We start from the raw sequence: 19,552 nt of genomic DNA, 5'->3' as shown, positions 1-19,552 counted from the left end.
ATAGACTTTTGATGCTGTCAAGCAAGAAGTAAAGAAAAGGACAAAGTGGATAGGCTATCTTATTGAAAAGAGTCTAAATGGATGGGGTGGGATGCTAACTGTGCTGACATCTTTTCCCTCATTAAATATAAACCCAACCAAAAGTTAAGCCTGACAACTTTTTGCCATTATCCTTAAAAATTCCACAACACGTTTCACTAAATCACCAATTTTTATGAGATATTTTGAGCTCAGAGTTGTTTGTTGCCTATCAGAGAACCTGCTTGGGGTGGGAAGGAGGAAGAGGAGATGGAGGAGGAGGAGAAAAGGGAGGAGGAGGAAGAAGAGAAATTAGGGGAGGGGAAAGACGAGGAAGAAGAAAAGGAGAAAGAGGGTTAGGACGAGGACGAGGAGGAGAAGGACGAAGACAAGGAGGAGGAGGAGGAAGATGAGGAGCAGGAGGAGGAGTACGAGGACTAGGAGGAGGCAAAGCTAGGCGGGCTTTCAGCCACTCCACTCCGAGGCTTGGCGAAGGGACCAGAAGTAAGAGTGGGGCGAGTGAACAACAATGATCCTTGTGCCTCCTCCGAACCTTGACCCACAGTTGCCAAGACAAAAACGCCCCCATCAGTCGACCAGAGGAAACAATCCCCTTCCCACTCCCAGCATCCAAGGAGGATGTGAGAGCGCAATCTGAAATAACAGAAGTCCCGCGGCCCGGGACCCGCAGTCTGCGAGCAATCCTTCCCAAAGTGCCACCCCGCAGAGACCCGGGCTCAGCCAATAAGAACCTGAGCGCCTGGGATAATGAGATGCCGTAGCCTCAGCTGGACCAATCGGAAGACAGGAGCTACCCAGAGGAGAGGATGGGAGGAGAAGGCAAAGAAGAGAAGGGATGATGGAAAGGGGAAAAGATCAAACAAGTTTCTCACCTTGGGAAGCTAGTAACGCTTCCCTATACTCTGCAGGGCCCCTCCTTCAATCCAAGGAAGAGGGTCTCAAGTCATTTTCTCCAAATCCTGAGACTGCTCCCTTTGCAAGAAAGCGAGGAGAGGGGAGAAAGTAAGAGGATTTTTTTCCCCCCTGCTGGGGGTAAGGGAGAGAGTGACAGCTTAGTGGTCCTGGGCTGAGCTCGAGCGATACTTCGTGGGGCTCCCGGGCAAGGGGAGGGTCGGCGGACCGTGACTGAGCCCCGGCTGCTCAATGCTGGGGCCATGGACAGAGCAGCTCTCCCGGGACTGCCTCGCCTCTGCGTCCTGTGGGCTACTCTGCTTGCCCTGTTCCCCTGCGGCGTCCACGGAAACTGGATGTGAGTATGGGAGTGGAGGGATGGGAAAGAAGGTGGAAAATTCGAGAGCGCGCTCTCCAGGAAGGTTGCCTGACACACACACAAAAAGGGGGGGGGCGGCACTTAGCCCTGGGGCAGCCCCTTACCAGGAGAACGCGTGGCTCGACCTCTGGGACCCGCGGATAAGCAATGTTCCCAAGAGAGAAATGGGCAAATAAGGGGACTGACTATGCTTGGCTCACCCTGGGTGGGGGGGCTGCCATCTCTTGCAGGTGGCTGGGTATCGCCTCTTTTGGGGTCCCAGAAAAACTAGGTTGCAACAACTTGCCACTGAGCAGCCGTCAGAAGGAACTGTGCAAAAGGAAACCTTATCTGCTGCCCAGCATCCGAGAAGGGGCACGGCTGGGCATCCAGGAGTGCAAGAGCCAATTCAAACATGAGAGGTGGAACTGCCAGGTGTTTTCGCCCTCTGTCCCTGCCCCAGCCGCCGCCGTGCCCCCGGCACCCTCGCCCGGAGCCACCCCTCTCTTCGGCTACGAACTGAGCAGCGGTGAGTCCACCTGTTCTCCTTCTTTCTCGGCCTGCCCCCTCCCCCAAGGAACCAGCAGCTTGGCACCTCGCGGAGGCGGCCGAAGTCGGAGCGGGCATCTCTCCTCTGGCTTCCCGAATAGGAATAGTGATGTTTGCGTCGTCTTCTAGACCTGGAGAGTCGGGAAAGGAGGAAGGGAGGGGGACCGGAATACAACAGAGTTTCTTTCAGGCAAGCTGCAGGTGCGCCCCCGAGAAATGGGGCTCCTTCTCCAGATCTGCACCTGGGCACTGAGGAGTGAAATGTCCTCCCAACCCAAATCTAATCTTCTGCTCTCCTACTTTAACATCGAGTGAAAACTAACACTTCTTTCTCTGGGTTTCGACCCTCTTCTGTCCTCCCGCCCCCTCCATCTCCCGCTGTCTTTTGAGACCAGCTGGGGAAACATGATGTAGGCCCCAGAGAATGCTGCTCCCCATCTGCTTTGATTTACCCAGACGTGCCACGCATCGAGCCCTGGTCAAGTGGGTAATTGTGGCAAAAACAGAGCAGGTTCCCCCACCCCCCTCCTCCAGCCAGACTCTTTTCTACTCTTCCAGACACTGAATTTAGAGAATAAAGATCGATTAGGGAAAAGTCATCCCAAACACTCCAAGAGTTATCCTCCTTTAACCTTCTCCCTTTCCATTCCCTGCTGGGCAAGGCACAAACTCCCTAGAAAAAGTTTCTGGGAAAGTTAAAAAATGTCAGTGGCCCTTCAATTTCATTGTGATTTTGTGAGGACAAAGGTACGAGGATGCTTATTTTAAGTGCGTCCCAAACACAATAGTGTAGTGCCTTTTCCTTCAACCCACTTTATTGTTCACTCTACCGCTCTACTGATCTTTGCCCACCAACATCCTACCCTCTCCTTATACTCACCCTCCCTCTTCCCAATACTACTTATGAACATCTTATATGTTCTACCATGTAACTACACAGACATGCTTTCATAAGTAGCAGGAGTTCCAATAGAAGATAACAAATGTGATCTTGGGTTGCAGAAACATTCAGTCATTCCCTGTTGAAAAGGCTGCAGATGACAAACTGCTTTTACTTTGAGAGAGAGAGAGAGAGAGAGAGAGAGAGAGAGAAACATCTATCTGTGCAAGCCTTTCTATTCTACTTTTAAATATTTAATTTATATAGGACCATTAATTATCCAAGTATTGTTGGTAGTATTAAGGTTAATGCTGATGCAGGCATAATAAACATCTTCCCCCCCCCCAAATCTCCAATTTCTCTTCAACAATTCACTGCAACTGTTAGATACACTCACTCAAAAGTTATCATCTCTTATTTAGCATTGACTTAAAAATAAGTTGGCAATTGGATAAAATGCAATAATGACTCTAGCAGTTTCAGATTAGTGCCTTTTTATTCTATTTTTAATATAATGTAAAATTTTGCATATAAATACATAAAATATATATTATATATAACATAATGTATAAAATATCAATATGATATATAATAAAATATAAAATAATATAATATTTTAAATTAAAAGGCCTGCCTTTTAATTCTATTTTTAAATAGAAGAGAATTTTTAAATAGAATAAAATACTGTAATACCTTTAGCAGTTTCAGATGAGGTAATATCATTCAAATGCATAAACAAAATAAAGATATTTCAAATAGTCTTGCCCAGTTTACATGCTATCTCCTAAAAATAAATCTAATCTAGAAATAAATTATCATTTTCATATATTTTTTAAATTACTTGGTCTGGGCTTTTACTTTTACCTCATTTTTTTCATGCAAGTTTAAAAACAATCACTAGTTTTTGAAGTGTGTGTTTAGGAAGATTCAAAATCAAAATGAAAACGAACTATGTTTGGAGTATTAAGAGAATGTTGTCAATATTTTCACCACAGTTCTTTTCATTTTAACAAGAAGGGATTAATACTATGTTTTAAGTACTGGATAAGTTGCTGACATCTGCTTTATTGGAATACTTTTTTTAAGGATAATTCTAAGCTTAGACAAAAGGCTGACCCACAAGAACATTGACTAAGGAGTAATTTTACTTGACCTTCCTGAAAATCCTTTCTAAATAGAGGAATTTTATAAATGATGTTGCTGCTTTCTAAAAAGAAACGGAGCAATAGGAAACCTCTTATTCTGAGCCTAAAATGCATTTGTTGCAATTGGTTTCTCAATTTAATTTAATTCAATAATTTATTAAATACCTACTATGTGCAAGGTACTGTCCTGGGCACTAGTTGTATAAAAAGAAGTGATTAAAAAAAAAAAAAAAAAAAACAGCATTTCCTTCATGAAATAACATAAAAAAACCCATTTCAGAGATCTATTACAATTACATTATTTATTATTTATTACAATTACAACTGAATAATCCCTCTTATTTTGTCCCAGGCACCAAAGAAACAGCATTTATTTATGCAGTGATGGCAGCAGGTCTGGTGCATTCTGTGACAAGATCATGCAGTGCAGGGAACATGACAGAGTGCTCCTGTGACACCAACTTGCAGAATGGTGGCTCAGCTACTGAAGGCTGGCATTGGGGTGGCTGCTCTGATGACATTCAGTACGGCATGTGGTTTAGTAGAAAGTTCTTGGATGTCCCCACCAAAAACACCACTGGAAAAGATGGGAAACTGTTAGCAATGAATCTGCATAATAACGAAGCCGGGAGGCAGGTACGTATGAGGACATGAAGTAAAAATGATTTAAGAGCTTACAAAATGAAGCTAAGCTTAGCCTCAGTGTAAATGAGATTATATCAATGAGAAGAAATCTAAGGCATGAATGATATATGGTATTCTAAAATAGCCAAGTTTTTGTTTCAGGCATATATGCTCTTCTACGTATGTTTCCTACTTTTGTTGGGCTTGTGTTTCCCATAGTATAAACTGAGTCTTGCTTTACAAAATAGATCCCTTCAGAAACATTGATCATAGAACCTTAGTATCAAAAGAAATCTTAGATCATTCAGTTCAGTCTCCTCATTTTACAGATAAAGAAATTGACCCAGAAAGTGGAATCACTTTAACCTGTATCTGAATCCAAGTCCTCTGGTTCTTTCCGAAGAGGTGCTTCTTCTACTAAGCTACGTTACATATTTTACATGAGCTCAATAAATTGAATTAGATTTCTCCACTGATTATATTTAAATAATGTTTTACCATTACTTCTTATTGATCTTCAGCCCACGGGGATTCCTAGCCCTTTAGTTTAATTATTTGTCTGTCTACACTTTTCCTCTACTATATATATGTATATGACATATATACTTTATAAGAATCTTTAATGAATCACTTTGCGTAACAAAAAAGTACAATTTAATCTTAAATATTAATCACCTCATTTAAACAGTATCTGAGCTCAGGATTTTGTTTATTTCATCATTTAGAATACACTACAAGCTTTCCCTTCACGATCTTCATATCGTCAGAGAGGGTTGACAGTACAAATTAGACTCATCAACAGCGCTGAATTACAAGAATATTCACAGTGATTCTTCTGAAGTCATGGGAAACTTGTGAATGTTTACTTTGTAATTTTCAGCAATTCCTGTGGTCCATAAAAATCATTGCATATTTATACAATTTTAGATTCCTTATTAATCACCCAGCAAATTACAAATCTCCTATAACGGCCACTGAATTACCACATAAAGTTTTACATAAATTACCACATGAAGTAAAAAAGTCAAAACATTTAGGAAAAGTCTTTGACAAAAACTACTTTTGTATTATAGCCTTTTTTTAAAAAGTAAAAATAAAATCAAGATGATTCAAAATAATTATAATCTTTATACAATTTATACATAATTAAACTATTTAGAATTTTAAAACCTTTAAAAATCAGTTAATGATATTATTTAAACTCATTAAAATTGTAGAATAAAAAATTAGTAAAGAATATTTATGAAATATAATGTGTGTTTTTCATAAACGGGCTTCCATTTAACATCAAAGTTAAAGAGAAGTTTTCTTGATTTGATGTTTTTATTCTTAAAAATATTTTAATATGTTCTTTCCACCATTCCTTCCACCACCCTGGAACATCAACAAAAACAAAAAACTAAAACTCTTATTATAAAACATGCATAGTCTAGCAAAACAAATCCCCACACTGGCTTTGCATAAACATGCAAGTAGGTGTCTGCATCTTTTTGGCAGGAGGTGAGTATTTTTTTTTTTTTTTTTTTTTTTTGTCCTCAGTCTTCTGGACTTATGGCTTATCTTTGCATTGATCTATGTTCTAAAGTCTTTCAAAATTGTTTTTTTCTGATGTAGTTTACTTATATACATTGTTCTAATTCTGCTCACCTCGATCTCCATCAGTTCACAAGGTTTCCCAGTTTCCTCTGAAACTATTCATTTCACCATTTATTATGTCACAATAATATTCCATTCCATCCATATACTATAATTTGTTTAGTCATTTACTAATAGGTAGGTACTCCCATAGTTTTCAATTACTGATTGAGGGAAAAAACAGCTGTAAATATTTAGGTCTTTTTTTCTTTCATAAAAGTATTTTATACAAATGAATTCAAGGAAATTATATATTGATATAAGGGAGAGAGATACACACATATGTGTACCAGCATATTTGTTGCTTCACTTTAAGTACTATTTAATTTAGAAAGAACATCTTTTTTAGTACAGAAAATGTAAGAAAAGTCAAATATACTAATCAATAGAATCATGTGCCAAGTACAATAATTCAAAGTGGAATAGTAAAAAAAAATCAAGGAAGTAAATTAAATTTCCTTAGCTTATGAATGATAAGAAAATGAAGGAAATTCATATGCCTTAGAATCCCCAGTAATAGTCTGTTTAAATTCAAGCACATTAAAATACTAAATCTGTCACAAAGAGCAAGATAAAATATAAAACTAAGAACATTTTTAAAAGTTTTGTCTACCTAAAAAGATTTTTGCCTCTGAATTGAGACTAAAATAACAGTGAACAGGACTAAGAGAAAAAGTATATAACATTACAAAAAAAAATTTGAAAGACTTTAGAATTCAGATCAATTAAAAAAAAAAAAACAACTTAAGAATTTTAACAGATGTATAAATATATCTCCATGAGAAAACTAGTGGGTTTAGGGTTACCTTGTTTTTCTGGTTTTTTTTTTTTTAATTATATGGAATTAATAGATCTAATAAATGTTCATTTTGATAGTAAACTATTTACATATTTATTTTGAAAACACACTCAACATCAATTTTAATCTACCTTACTTATTTTAAACAAGCTTCTGAATTATTTCTTAACTTACAGTAATCAGTTTTGTTGTTATTGTGCCGAAGAGAGTTATGTGTTACAGAAAATAATTCAGCCCACACATAAATCTTACTGTATTGCAGACGTAAGCTTTGGGGTTTTGCCAATGGTAATTTTTTTTTCTTTTCACACTATTCTAGCCACATAAAAAATTAAAGCACACAAAATATTTCGTTGTATAATATTGAGGGGAGAGGAATATAAACACTCAGTTCTTTTTTGGATCTCTCTTAAAGTACAGATAATATATTAGAATCCAAATTACATTCCACAGTTTCCTTTAAATGAAAGGATAGAACAAATTATCCAAAGTGAAAATACAATCAACTCAATTTTCGTCACTGCCAATGAGGATTTTAAGGTAGTAGGTATCTTCTTCAGAGTGTGTTTTAAGATCTGCATTCAATTGTACTTTCCTAGTCTCAAAATCCCCTGACTTAAAATATAGGGAAATGTTCCCAAAAATGTGGGTACTGGCGCTTAGTTATACTATGAGTAGGACAGATGATTTTCTAACCGCTGACCTTAAATACTCTGAATCCCACTAGGTTTCTGACACCATTCCTTAAGTTATGCCTCCAAGAATAATGTTGCAAAGCTGTGATTGGCCAATAGCATGATATGATGTCTTCCAGGGGCAGTACTTCTGGGAATGATGTGACTTGGAATATTTATGGGTATTTCTTTTGGTGTGCATAGGATATTTCCATTCTTCCCATGTCCACCTCATAAACTTTTAAGTTTCCCTACCCCATAATTTGTTTTACGATGAGTAACTAAAAAAAATGGGAAGGGCCAGATCCCAAATGTTCATTGACTGAATTTAAGAATAGTTAAGATAAGTCTCCGAACAACATATAAATATTTAAATCATCAGCAGGTTCAAATATTTCCTCAAACCAAAATAGAACAAAATGGCTCCTAGGAGTAAGAACAGCATATGCCATTTCATGAGTTCATATTGCAATTTTTATGATTGAAACAGAATCAGCTGACAAATTTCAAAATTAAACAAATTAATGGACCTAAATTTGTCCGCAAAATTTGCTGGTCATGCATGGAAAACTCTTGTCAGAAATGTTACTTCCAAATCAATATTGAGAGACCAATTCCTAAGCCATTTGAGCTGCTTCTATCAATCCTGTATTTATGTTTTATAGTCTTAGTCATGTATCTTTGCTATCTTATTTCAAAACAATTCATCTCATATTTGCCAAAGCAAAATACAGGGAACTTCCATGAACTAAATGCCAACTTCTTAATTGCCCTCTCAAAGTTCAGAAATGTTCCACTAAAATGCACACATCTGTTTGCAATAGTTAACAAAACATTCCTCTGTTAATATCGTTATAAACCTTAACAACTCAACTAGAGTAAAGAAAGGAATTTGCACATAACCACATAAAATTCATTCAGTTGCTGTTCTCTGAGTTACTGACAAAAAAAAAAAGCCTGTGCATCTTTTATTTTCAAATTTTACTATTTATAATTAAGTGACTCACTATTTAGAATTTTTGTACATGCCATAAAAATGCACTTGAACTGAACATCATCTTCCTTAATATTAAGTGCTTTTAAAAAAATTTTTGTGTGTAGGTGTATAAACCAGTGATGACTCACCAAAAGGGCATCTTGAGAACTTATTGTATAGAACATTTTGACCTGATTTTTTCACAGAATTATTGATTTGGAATGAGATAAAATATGATAATGTATAAGAAAGTAGTTTAAAAAGAATACAATATGCTATACAAATCTGGAGGGTGAACTCTATTCAGTCAATACTTCCAATATTACTTCTTTTCATCTATTTTTAAAACATCTGCTATTATAGGAATAAAATATATTTCAATGGTATAATGATTTTATGTGTGTATAATATATATATATATATATATATATACTTGTGAGTATATATTATGAATATATTATACATGTGTGTATATTCATATGTGATGTCCTCCATTTAAATATTTCTAAGCTGTATACAAATTTATTGTTTTATTATTTCGAATAATCTGTAATTTTAAAAAACTACTACCCCACTTAATAGACGTAGTAAGAGACACTTCAAATCTCTAGAAAATAAGGTGAAAACTTTTTGAACGTTAATACTTGAAAGCTGGTTAACTCCAAGTTATTAAAAATTCCAGTTTCCATATCATTTGCCACACAAATTCAGCAGGTGGTGAACTATGGAATGAGAAATAAATCTCTTTTGTACTTTCTACCCTTTCTTTTAAAAATATCCCTCTAGATTGATAGCTAAGATTTCTAGCATATATTACATTTACAAAGACTTTCCTCACAATAATTGCATGAGATCGTTAAGAGAGATGTTATTATCCTCATTTTAAAAATTAGAAAACTGAGGCTCAGAGAGATTAAATAACTCATGAAAGGTTGTAAATAGCTTGTAAGAAACAGAGCTACATAAAGCTTCTCACTTGGAATTCAGTATTCTTTTCATTGCACCACATGTCTCTTCCTATCTCCCCCACACCACAAAAAAGTAACTTGTAGATTTTATCCTATGCTAGGTTCCCTGAATTCAACAAATATTTAAGAAGTGCTTACTTCCTGTGTTCAACTTATATCAATAAAAAGGCAAAAGTATACATGATTCCTGTCCTCTGTGAGCTTATAGTCAGTCTAATGGGAGGGGAGGTAGGGGAGAGAGACGTAACAGCTTGTCATAGTGAAAGCTTGTATTAGAGATAACCATGAGACAAGAAGATAAGCATGTAGTAATCTAGTACAATATAAAAAATTCAAAGGGTCAGATATCATTATTTAGAGAATTAGGTAAAATTTTATAGTAGAGGTCCAGTTGAGTTAAGCCTTAAGGGGAAAAATTTCAATAGATGGAGTTATAGGGAGGTCATGCTAGGTATAATAGATGGCATTCACAAAGGCTGGAAGAAGTAGAGTGAGATATTCCTGGAAAGGTAGTTGGATCCAGATAGTAAAGATCTTTGAATACCACTTTAAGAAGTTAAGATGAGCACTACTAGAGGTTTCCTGACAACGTTTTTTGGAGGATGGGGGTAGGAGTTGGAAGTTGCTCGGATCAAGATGGATTAAGTAGTGAAATAATAGTTGAAATAATATTTTACACATCTCATTATCCCTTATAGAAGACTAGTTGTGGATAGCCTCTGAAATACAATCTTTTTAGAGGCTATAAAATACCTATTAACAGCCTAGGGTAATTATTTCACCATCATTGCTAGAAAATATGAAGATAAAGATTTGCTTTGGAACTAAGAAAAGTTCTGTGAAAAGATTTTATATTGTAATTAGTTTCCCTAGAATTGGGAAGACTAATTGTTCAGTGTCAAGGGATGGGCTGAATACATCACTCAACTGACTATATTGATCAATTGCTATTTACTGAGGGTCTCCTGAGTGACCCATTTTATGTAAATTGTTCTTTGATTTACTCTACCAGGGCTTTCATGAGACTTCACTCTGCTATTCAATATATGTCCCCTGATATGGCATCCTGGAAAGAGATGGTATTCAGGCACAAGAGTTGGGCTGCTTTTGGTAATCAACAAGTTTTAGCCCATAATTATAGATTCTTAGGATTACCACTAGGAGCTCTGAAAAGTGGCTTTATTTGGCATTTGTTTAGTTTTTTTCTCCTAATAAACTGAAGGTACTTAAAATCTGACCACATAAGGTATGTAGACCATATTAATTTGTCCCTGTGCCCAGAGTCATTATTTTCTTGGGTTCATTTCAAAAACTAAATTTAAGTTCCAAAAATGAATTGGAGCAAGCTTATGTTCCATGTTATAAATTACTTTAGAGACTTTAAGACCTTTCAAAAAGTATCTCTTGCCCTAAGTTAACAAGACTCAGTCACATATATTTTTAAACTTCTCACAAATTACTTTTACTGACTTGCTGCATAAGGCAGTGTTGTATAATGGGTAGCTAGCCTTGTGATTAGAGAGATTTAAGGTTCAAGTCCTACCTTTGATACATAAGCCAGCAAAGTCACTTAAATTCTCAGAGCAAGCCCCCAGGTAACACTCTCTAACTATATATTCTGGAGGGGTTGATGAATTTTGTCCATGAAAAGAAAATTATTATAAAGATGAAATCTTATAGACTTCAAAAAAAAAAAAGCCTCTCAGTTTGTGAGTTTGAATGCCTTTATATTATTTTCTTAATGCAAATTCAAAAAGTATTGTGTAAGCAGCACCCCAATATCTAACATGATTTTTTTGTGATGTTATTTGTAAGAAGTGCTGCCACTGTAACTTACCATTTGCTCCAAATGACTGTATAACAATGTTTGAATCATTCAGTCTCTGTAGAATATCATGTTTAATTAGGAAAGATGTCACTGCTCATAAGTTGTATAGCATTTAAGTGGCCCATAGAAGATTAAAGTGTTAATCTCATTATTTTGCAATTAGAATAAGAAACTCCTTATCTAAGTGGAATTGAAACTGTGGTCTCATTTCTTTCATCTATGCTTATGAAATTAGGGGATAAATGGAACAACTCTAATTTTTTCCAAATACATTGCCTACAGGCTAAGTCTACAACTATTCCTAGTGATTTATTATTTTGTTCTGCCATCCTCTGGGAATTGAAGGAAGCTCTTTTAGTTTGGTTGTAATTTGTTGGCTAGAAAACGTAGGTTCTGGCATGAGAAACTAAAACTATACAGGCTTTAAATCACTAACTGCACGTTTCACACAATATTAGAGTCAATTTCATATCCAAACACTACTTTGATTCTTATCATAAATGTTGGTTGGCAATGTTTGAGATTATTTTTTGCTTTCTCAGTCTATTTGGGCTCAATTCAACTTCCAGAACTGGAAAGCATTTGATCAGGCACCCTTTAAAGTGGGATCCATAGAGGTTTTTCAAATGTTTTGATTACAATATTTCAATATAAATGTGATATGTTACAATATATTATTTTGTAATCCTGAGTATTTTGTTACGTATTTAAAAGCATGATTTTAAGAAGATGTACATAAGCTTATAAAAAAAAAAATTAAAAATTAAAGCTTTAGATGATGGCTACTGAACCACCATAGAAAACTCTTAATATTTTGCTATATTGATATAGTGAGAATGCACTTGTATCTAACTTACGACATTGTCTCACCTAGTCTCCTTTTGGTCAATCTGGACACAATTTACCAGATTTATCTAAGCATTTATGTTCCCTTCCCATTACAGAGAATACCTGGGACCTAGTCATGATGACAATGAACTATAGATGACAAGACTATAGTTTCATGCAAAAGCCAAAAGGAGGTCAACTATTACCAAGCTTCATTCCTATAAATGAGTGCACAAAATTCTGAGTTGGAACTCCAGATTTTTATATAGAAATAGTGATGTTTAGATTCTAAATTTCTATAAATGCTGTAATTTTGTAAACATTAGATATTGATTCACTCTCTGAGAGGTGATGAACAAGCTATGTGCAATTCTGTATTTTTCATGTTATTACTGTTGGAGATATTTTGGTCGGGAGCAGGACAGGAATAATGGGACAGACAAATTACTTTAAAATGCCAAAGGTATGGGGTGGGGGGGAGACTAGGGACTAAAAGGATATTTGTGATCTGGCATAGGAAGCTGACCACAATTTAAAACACTTGTTTCTGTGGTAAAATGTCTTCTGGGTTCCAAGCAACAGACGTACATACATGCTTTTGAAACAACCCATGTGTAAGCTGGGGACTGTCTGTATTGCTAAAATGCTCTTCGGTTTGCTTTTGTCATTTGTACCATTTTCAGAAAAGAATTTTTAAAAAAGTCTTCTCCTAGTTGAATACAGTAGGAAATAAATTTCTTGAATGCAGAGAAATATTTGGCAAATGAGGGCAAAACCTCAGTACCTTTGGTGTGCGACTGTTGATTGAAACTATGAAAGTCAAATGACTTACTAGAAGCAATGGGTCACATTTAAATTGGGAAATGGAAAGTTTCCCAATAAGGAAAAACGGAAATAGTTTAAGCTGTTTAAAAGAGGGACCATGGTTTTACTTGTCTCCTAAGAATATTTTCCCTATTACCTCTGTCACAGAAGAAAACGCTTTGGTATTATAAACACATTGAGGGGAGAGAAATTGACAAAGAAAAAGAGAATAAGACAGAGACCGAGAGAAGTAGCTAGTAAATATTTCAATAGCATTTTTTAATGTAGGTTGATTGCTTTTATTTTATTTCTTGTATTTTTGTGCAGTTGCTATTAAAATGTAGAAGGGAACTTCAAAGCAAAGTGTCCCCCAGCTATAATCCCCGGGGGTTGTCTAAGAATTATTAGTCGGTATAGGCCAAGTGAATTTCCTGTTTGATCTAGCTCTAAAAAAGATCCTTAATCCGATTTTAGAGTGTCTAAGAAATACACAAAGATAAGCGAAACAAAGAAATAGAAAAATATATAATAGAAACAAAAATAAAAATATTTAGAGTTCAGTTGTAAATTTCTGGAAGTTCCGAGCAAAGTCTGAATATGATTCCCATTTGATTTCAGGCAGTATCCAAGTTGATGTCAGTCGACTGCCGCTGCCATGGAGTTTCAGGTTCCTGTGCTGTGAAAACTTGCTGGAAAACCATGTCTTCCTTTGAAAAGATTGGGCATTTTCTAAAAGATAAGTACGAAAACAGCGTGCAAATCTCGGATAAGATGAAAAGAAAGATGCGCAGGAGAGAAAAAGACCAGAGAAAGATATCAGTGCGCAAGGATGATCTCCTCTACATTAACAAATCGCCCAATTACTGTGTAGAGGATCGCAAATTAGGCATCCCTGGGACTCAGGGCAGAGAGTGCAATCGTACTTCGGAAGGAGCAGACGGGTGTAATCTCCTCTGCTGTGGGAGAGGCTACAACACCCACGTAGTCAGACACGTGGAGAGGTGCGAATGCAAATTTGTCTGGTGCTGTTACGTTCGATGCAGAAGGTGTGAAAGCATGACCGACGTCCACACCTGCAAATAAGCAGGATTCCGTCCAGTAGCATGCTCATGAAGTTGAATCAAGTCCATCATCATGTCTGGATTTTACTCTAACGTCATCTTTTAATTAATTAAAAGCAAGTTGGATTCCTTGACGTGGATTTCCCTGAAATTCCAAAGGTTCGATTCAATTCAGCAAACATTAAACACCTGCCCTGTGCAAGCGTTGTTTGGGTTCATCTTTGTTTAGATGCCTTTTGGGTAGGGGACAAGAAACAAGGAAAAGAAAGAATCTCCAAAGAGAAACAGTTCAAGGAGATGTCAGTTCCTGATGAAACACTTGACCCATAATTGGCATAATTTGCTTAAATGTGAATTTGATCGAGCAGATATAGTAATTATTTTTAAAAGAATATTGCTTACAACAAGGAGCATTTAAACAAGGATATCATCACATTTGTCAGTATTTTTGAAGGCTTTACAAAGAGTTCCTGGAAAATGAAACTGTTAATATGTTCATGGAAGTGGCATAAAAGCATTTACCCTTTTATCTACTTAAGGACAAATTACCAAAAGTATTAGGGGGAAAAAATATCTCTTAAACCATGGTGCCCATTAAATACAGTTGGTATCAAAGGAAAATAGAAATCTATTCTTTAAAAAGTAGTAAGGTTTGGATCTTACTTTTCTATCTAAACATATGGATCACCAAAAAAAAAAAAAAATCAAAAAAAAATCACTGTTATCCTAATAAATGGTTTTTAGACAGAAATAGACTAATACAAATTGCTTAAGCTATGCGATTTTAAGAGAAAAAAAAAATCCCTGAGTGTTACAAATCTGTGAAGAAAAGTTTATTGGATGTTAAAATATTTTGAAATGTATGAAATGACAATTTTAAATATGTAAAGACAGTATTTTGTATAGTATTTTGATAAGAAAATTTTTATATTTTGTAAATATAGTATTTAAATTATATGAAATATATGAAATGCCGAAATCATGTCCTTTTTAAGAACTCAGAACAAAAGTAATAAGATCATCTTTGAAATCATAATATCAATCCTTGACTTGTTTGCTTAAATAGACTAAAAATAATTTGGTTACCTGGGTTTAATATATGGGTTTCTTACCAGAAAGGCAATTTTGTGTGAGATTGTTTACAAGTTGTAATTCTATTACCTGAATAGTCAACATGAGGTTCTTTTTCACACATACACACACCCACACAGCAATTTTAATTGTTTAAATGGAGATAAGATCTATTTTAAGTCATCTGAAAAAGAAACCTAAAATGGAAGTACAGGGACCAATTTTATGAATTTGTCATATTTGTAAGACTAGGTTTCATTATTTAAATTTTGTTCATTTTCCTACATTTTGAAAACATCTATGATATGCATATTGGTTAAAAAATCCATATGCTTCAAATTTCGGAATTTAATGTGCTTTGAATTTTTAAAGTTTACTAATGATAAAATTTATATTTATGGCACTTAAATAGATTTCTTAAGCACAAAGTATAGAAGAATAGTTCCCATTACAAATATATTAATTTTTTTCTCATTATCATTCATTTTCCTCATTTGTCAAGGTAGATAGGGATTTGTGAAAAATAGCAAGCCTATGAAAAATGTCGAAGGTTCAGATGGTAAGAGTAAGGCTAAAAGTTTAACTGTGACCCTTCAAGTTTAGCAACAGCGGTCATGCCAATTTCAGAGCTAACATGATTCTGGAACTAGCCAAATGCTTTTCTGAAAGTAATTTTCCAATTCTGGATAGTAACCTGACTATATGAGAAACAATCCACAATTCTGTTCTGTTTTGGTGAATAAGTAGATAAAGTAGGTAAGTGCAATTTTTCTATATTACTCATTTCCTAATCGTTTTATTACACAACAACCTTTCAAAGTATTTCTCCTACCTACACTTAGATGAAATGTGAATATAACTGAGAACATCATAAAAACACAGGTGGTGAAAGGCAAATGTCAGTGCCAGCTTATCTGGGTGTGAATGTAAGAACACATTCCAATCTGTATGATTTCATCTTTCCAATAGTTTAAAAATGATACAGCTGCATATTTTTTAATTAGTTTTCAACATTTATTTTATAAGATTTTGTTTTCCTTCCTCTCCCCTCCCAAAGACAAGCTATCTGATATAGGTCATACATGTTACAAAACAGATTTTTTGATAAAGGTAATTAAGGAATATAAAACCATAATCAACTACATTATTTATTTTTAATGGTATGGCTAATTTTTTAAGTGTATGTGCCTTGTAAGAATCTAAGGGAAATTTATACCTATGATACCATTCTAAGTCTTTACAATTATAATCTCCTGTTGTTATAACAAACATTGGTAAAGGAAGAATCATTTTCTGAATAAGCTAAATTGAAATCAGGCAATCTGGAGGGGGGGGGGTTATTCATTACACCTAATTTTCATTAAATAATTTATAGGTAGTTTGATTTCCAACAATACAAATGGATGTTATCCAACCACTTTTTTATTTGTAGTCCTCAGAAAGTATCCAAGCCACTGTGATAAATTTAATTAAATGATACCATTCTCCAAAAAATATTAAATGTCTATCAGGGTTTTAATAAATTTTCATAGTAATTAACCATTAGACCCATTCATTGAAATTTACTGTATGTCTTGTAATTAAAACATTTTAATTAGATCTGAATTTGAAGCAAATATTTCCTTAGCAGTATAACTAGAGACACTGAAGGACCCACAATATGGTAAATAAAAGGAACTAAACTTGGCACAGACCCCCCCAAAATTTGGAAAGCCATACCTATGGCTGCCAGAGCCCTTAGGACTGCTTTTGGATATAGAACGTAGCCTGTAAATTGCAATTCCTTTACTTTTAGACAGAGTTAAAAACACACAAACCAGCCATTTCAATAGTCTTCATTCTTCATGACCCCATTTGGGGTTTTCTTGGCAAGGATACCAAAGTGGTTTGTCATTTTCTTCTCCAGCTCATTTTTACAGATGAGGAAATTGAGGCATATAGAGTTAACTTACTTGCCCAGGATCATACATAACTAGTTCATGCCTAAGGTCGGGTATGAACTTAGGAAAGTAAGTCTTCCTCACTCCAAGACCAGTACTCTATACACTTCACCACCTACCCAGTAAAATTTAGGATATTCATAAGAGCAACCAAAATTACAGTATTCTGCAAATGATGGGGAGGAGAGAAAAAGGACAGTTTTCAGAAAGAATAAAGCATTTAGTTCTTGAAACTTTCCCTAGGCATAAAAACATAGTTATAAATTCAAAACTGCTGTTATCTGAGATTTTTCAAGTTGTTTCTTATAATTCATACTAAGACTTTGGGTATATAAACTGCTTCTGCCAAATAAATTTCTACAAATTTTACTTTTAGAGTCATTGAGGAGTATTGTATGCTAGACAAAGTTAGTATGTAAAGAGCAACACTTGAACCCAGGTTTCCTGGACTTTTACATTACTTAAAATCATGGATCATGCACCAATCCACAGATAACTATTCCAAAAAGAAACCTATGAAAGTTAATCTAATTTATGACATGGAAAAAGTCTTTTATTAATGCATTATTTTATTATGTCTAATCAAGAAGTCCAAATTTCCTATTTTGTGATTTCAAAGGAAAATCTCATTGTGAAATGTTTAAAGAAACATAAAAACCACAAACAAAATCATGCTGATGGAATATCTGTCACCTGTGAAGTCTGCAAATCAATTTGAAAAACTATCAAGCTATGTAGGGCATTGGATTTTTGTCCAGACCTATGATTTCATCAGCATAGGGAACACCTAGTGAGGATATATTCTAATAATGAAGATTGGGAATTGTTCTGCCACTTACAAACTTAAATTTTGTCTGTGACACCAAGAAAAACATTCTCAGGGACTCTTGAGATTGTTGCCAATCACTTCGCCACCTAGTGGCCTCTCATATGGTTTCGTTCCAATGCAATGAATGATTCAGGAGTGTAATTCTCATGCTACAGTAAACACAGGTATGACTGGTGAAAGGCAAGTCCCTCTGCTCTATTTCATATTGTTGAATTTCCATTATGTCCATTCATGGAATAATTTCAACCTAGTTAAGCAGGATCATATTAACAATTTAAAGGGAGTAATAAAAGGGATTTCCTTTTACATTTTCTGTAATATACGACATTTAGAAGTATTCAATAGCTGCTAAATCACACATGAATAGTGGTTACTTTGTCCAAAAAAGGGTAGGCTTGATCTTAGCAAACTTTAATGTACTTATTTTTCCATATCTCTGCCTTGTCAATTTAAAGGAAATGTTATTTGCTTTACTTATATTTCTCCCATTGCAAAACAGTATTAATAGAATACTAAATCTTAGAAGGTTTAGTATGAGTAATTACTTCTTAAAAGCTTTTAGGACTCCTAAGCAATCAACTCTTCTAAATCTGCAAAGGCTAAGGGAGTTATTACTGTTTTCACTAGTCTGGAGAGGGAAAAATTAGTAATTAAATGATATCTTATGTCTGACTTAAGTGACCCATTTGGTGTTTTCTTGGTAATGGTACTGGAATAGTTTGCCATTCTCTTCTCCAGGTCATCTTACAGAAGAGGAAACTAAGGCAAATTGGGTTAAGTGACTTGCTCAGGGTCATACAGTTAGTTAAATATTGGAGACCAGATTTGAATTCATGAAGAGTCTTTTTCCCGATTCCAAACCAGCACTCTTATCTACTGCTCAATCTAGCCATATGATGGGTTAAGTAGTCAGCAATCATGGATTTGACACGTGTCAGCTTAGATTCAGTATAGATTGATTTGAAATAATTTTTTTCTGTTTCTCTCAGACCAAAGGCAAGAGACAGATCAGATAAGAGTAATTATTTTTGAAGTTCAACAAAAAAAAAATCTGATTTTTCTCTTTTCCAGTGGAATCAAAAACTAAAGATATATATCTGACATTTCTGAGTAGTTATTAAGTCATGTGTCCAATTAGTGGTGTGACAAATGTCTAAACCATACAGACAAGAAAATAATCCAGTGACAAAGAGCTTAGCAATTCACATTTTCATAAAGCTTGAGTCGTTTCTTATTTGTCACTGTCTTGTCCTGTTAAATGTATCATATTCTTTCCCCCCCCCCATTGAATAGTATCGTATTTTTCCAACTGTAGGTAAAGTTAGTTTTCAACACTCATTTTTGTAAGAATCTGACCAAATCCATTTTTCCTTCCCTCCCCTTTCTTCTCCAAGACAACAAGCAATCTGATATAGGCTTGTATAGATATTCTTGAATAGATGATTAATTTTTGCCTTCAAAAAAAAAATCATCTTTATCCTCTATGCCCATCAAACATTCTCAAAGCTGAAATTCCTCATTGCTATACTACTCACTGAAAATTTCTTCTTTTAAAACTGCTATAAAATGCATAGTGATATTTACTGTCTCTTTTCAGTTTCAATCTTTTCAGTTATTTGTTGTAAATTCTTAAAGCATAAGTTATTAGTAAAT

At 35.1% G+C, this 19,552-nt stretch overlaps 1 protein-coding gene across 1 annotated transcript; it reads left to right on the top strand.

Annotated features, from left to right (window-relative positions):
• The first annotated feature begins 648 nt into the window (after positions 1–648).
• Positions 649–18,342, top strand: WNT16 (Wnt family member 16). Its single transcript, XM_074268138.1, has 4 exons — positions 649–1,288; positions 1,540–1,817; positions 4,215–4,498; positions 13,617–18,342. Exons 1-4 carry the CDS (start codon positions 1,194–1,196, stop codon positions 14,079–14,081), a joined length of 1,122 nt encoding a protein of 373 aa, XP_074124239.1. The 5' UTR covers positions 649–1,193; the 3' UTR covers positions 14,082–18,342.
• The last annotated feature ends 1,210 nt before the right edge of the window (positions 18,343–19,552 follow it).

Source organism: Sminthopsis crassicaudata, chromosome 5 (genome assembly GCF_048593235.1).
Source record: "Sminthopsis crassicaudata isolate SCR6 chromosome 5, ASM4859323v1, whole genome shotgun sequence".
NCBI lineage: Eukaryota > Metazoa > Chordata > Mammalia > Dasyuromorphia > Dasyuridae > Sminthopsis > Sminthopsis crassicaudata.
This window is presented reverse-complemented; position numbering and strand designations above follow the sequence as displayed.

Excerpts from the sequence above, each read along its gene's own strand:
- WNT16 (XM_074268138.1), top strand. The coding sequence starts at position 1,194 with ATGGACAGAGCAGCTCTCCCGGGACTGCCTCGCCTCTGCGTCCTGTGG. Across the intron at positions 1,818-4,214 it reads CGGCTACGAACTGAGCAGCG|GCACCAAAGAAACAGCATTT; the intron begins GTGAGTCCACCT and ends ATTTTGTCCCAG. Across the intron at positions 4,499-13,616 it reads ATAACGAAGCCGGGAGGCAG|GCAGTATCCAAGTTGATGTC; the intron begins GTACGTATGAGG and ends ATTTGATTTCAG.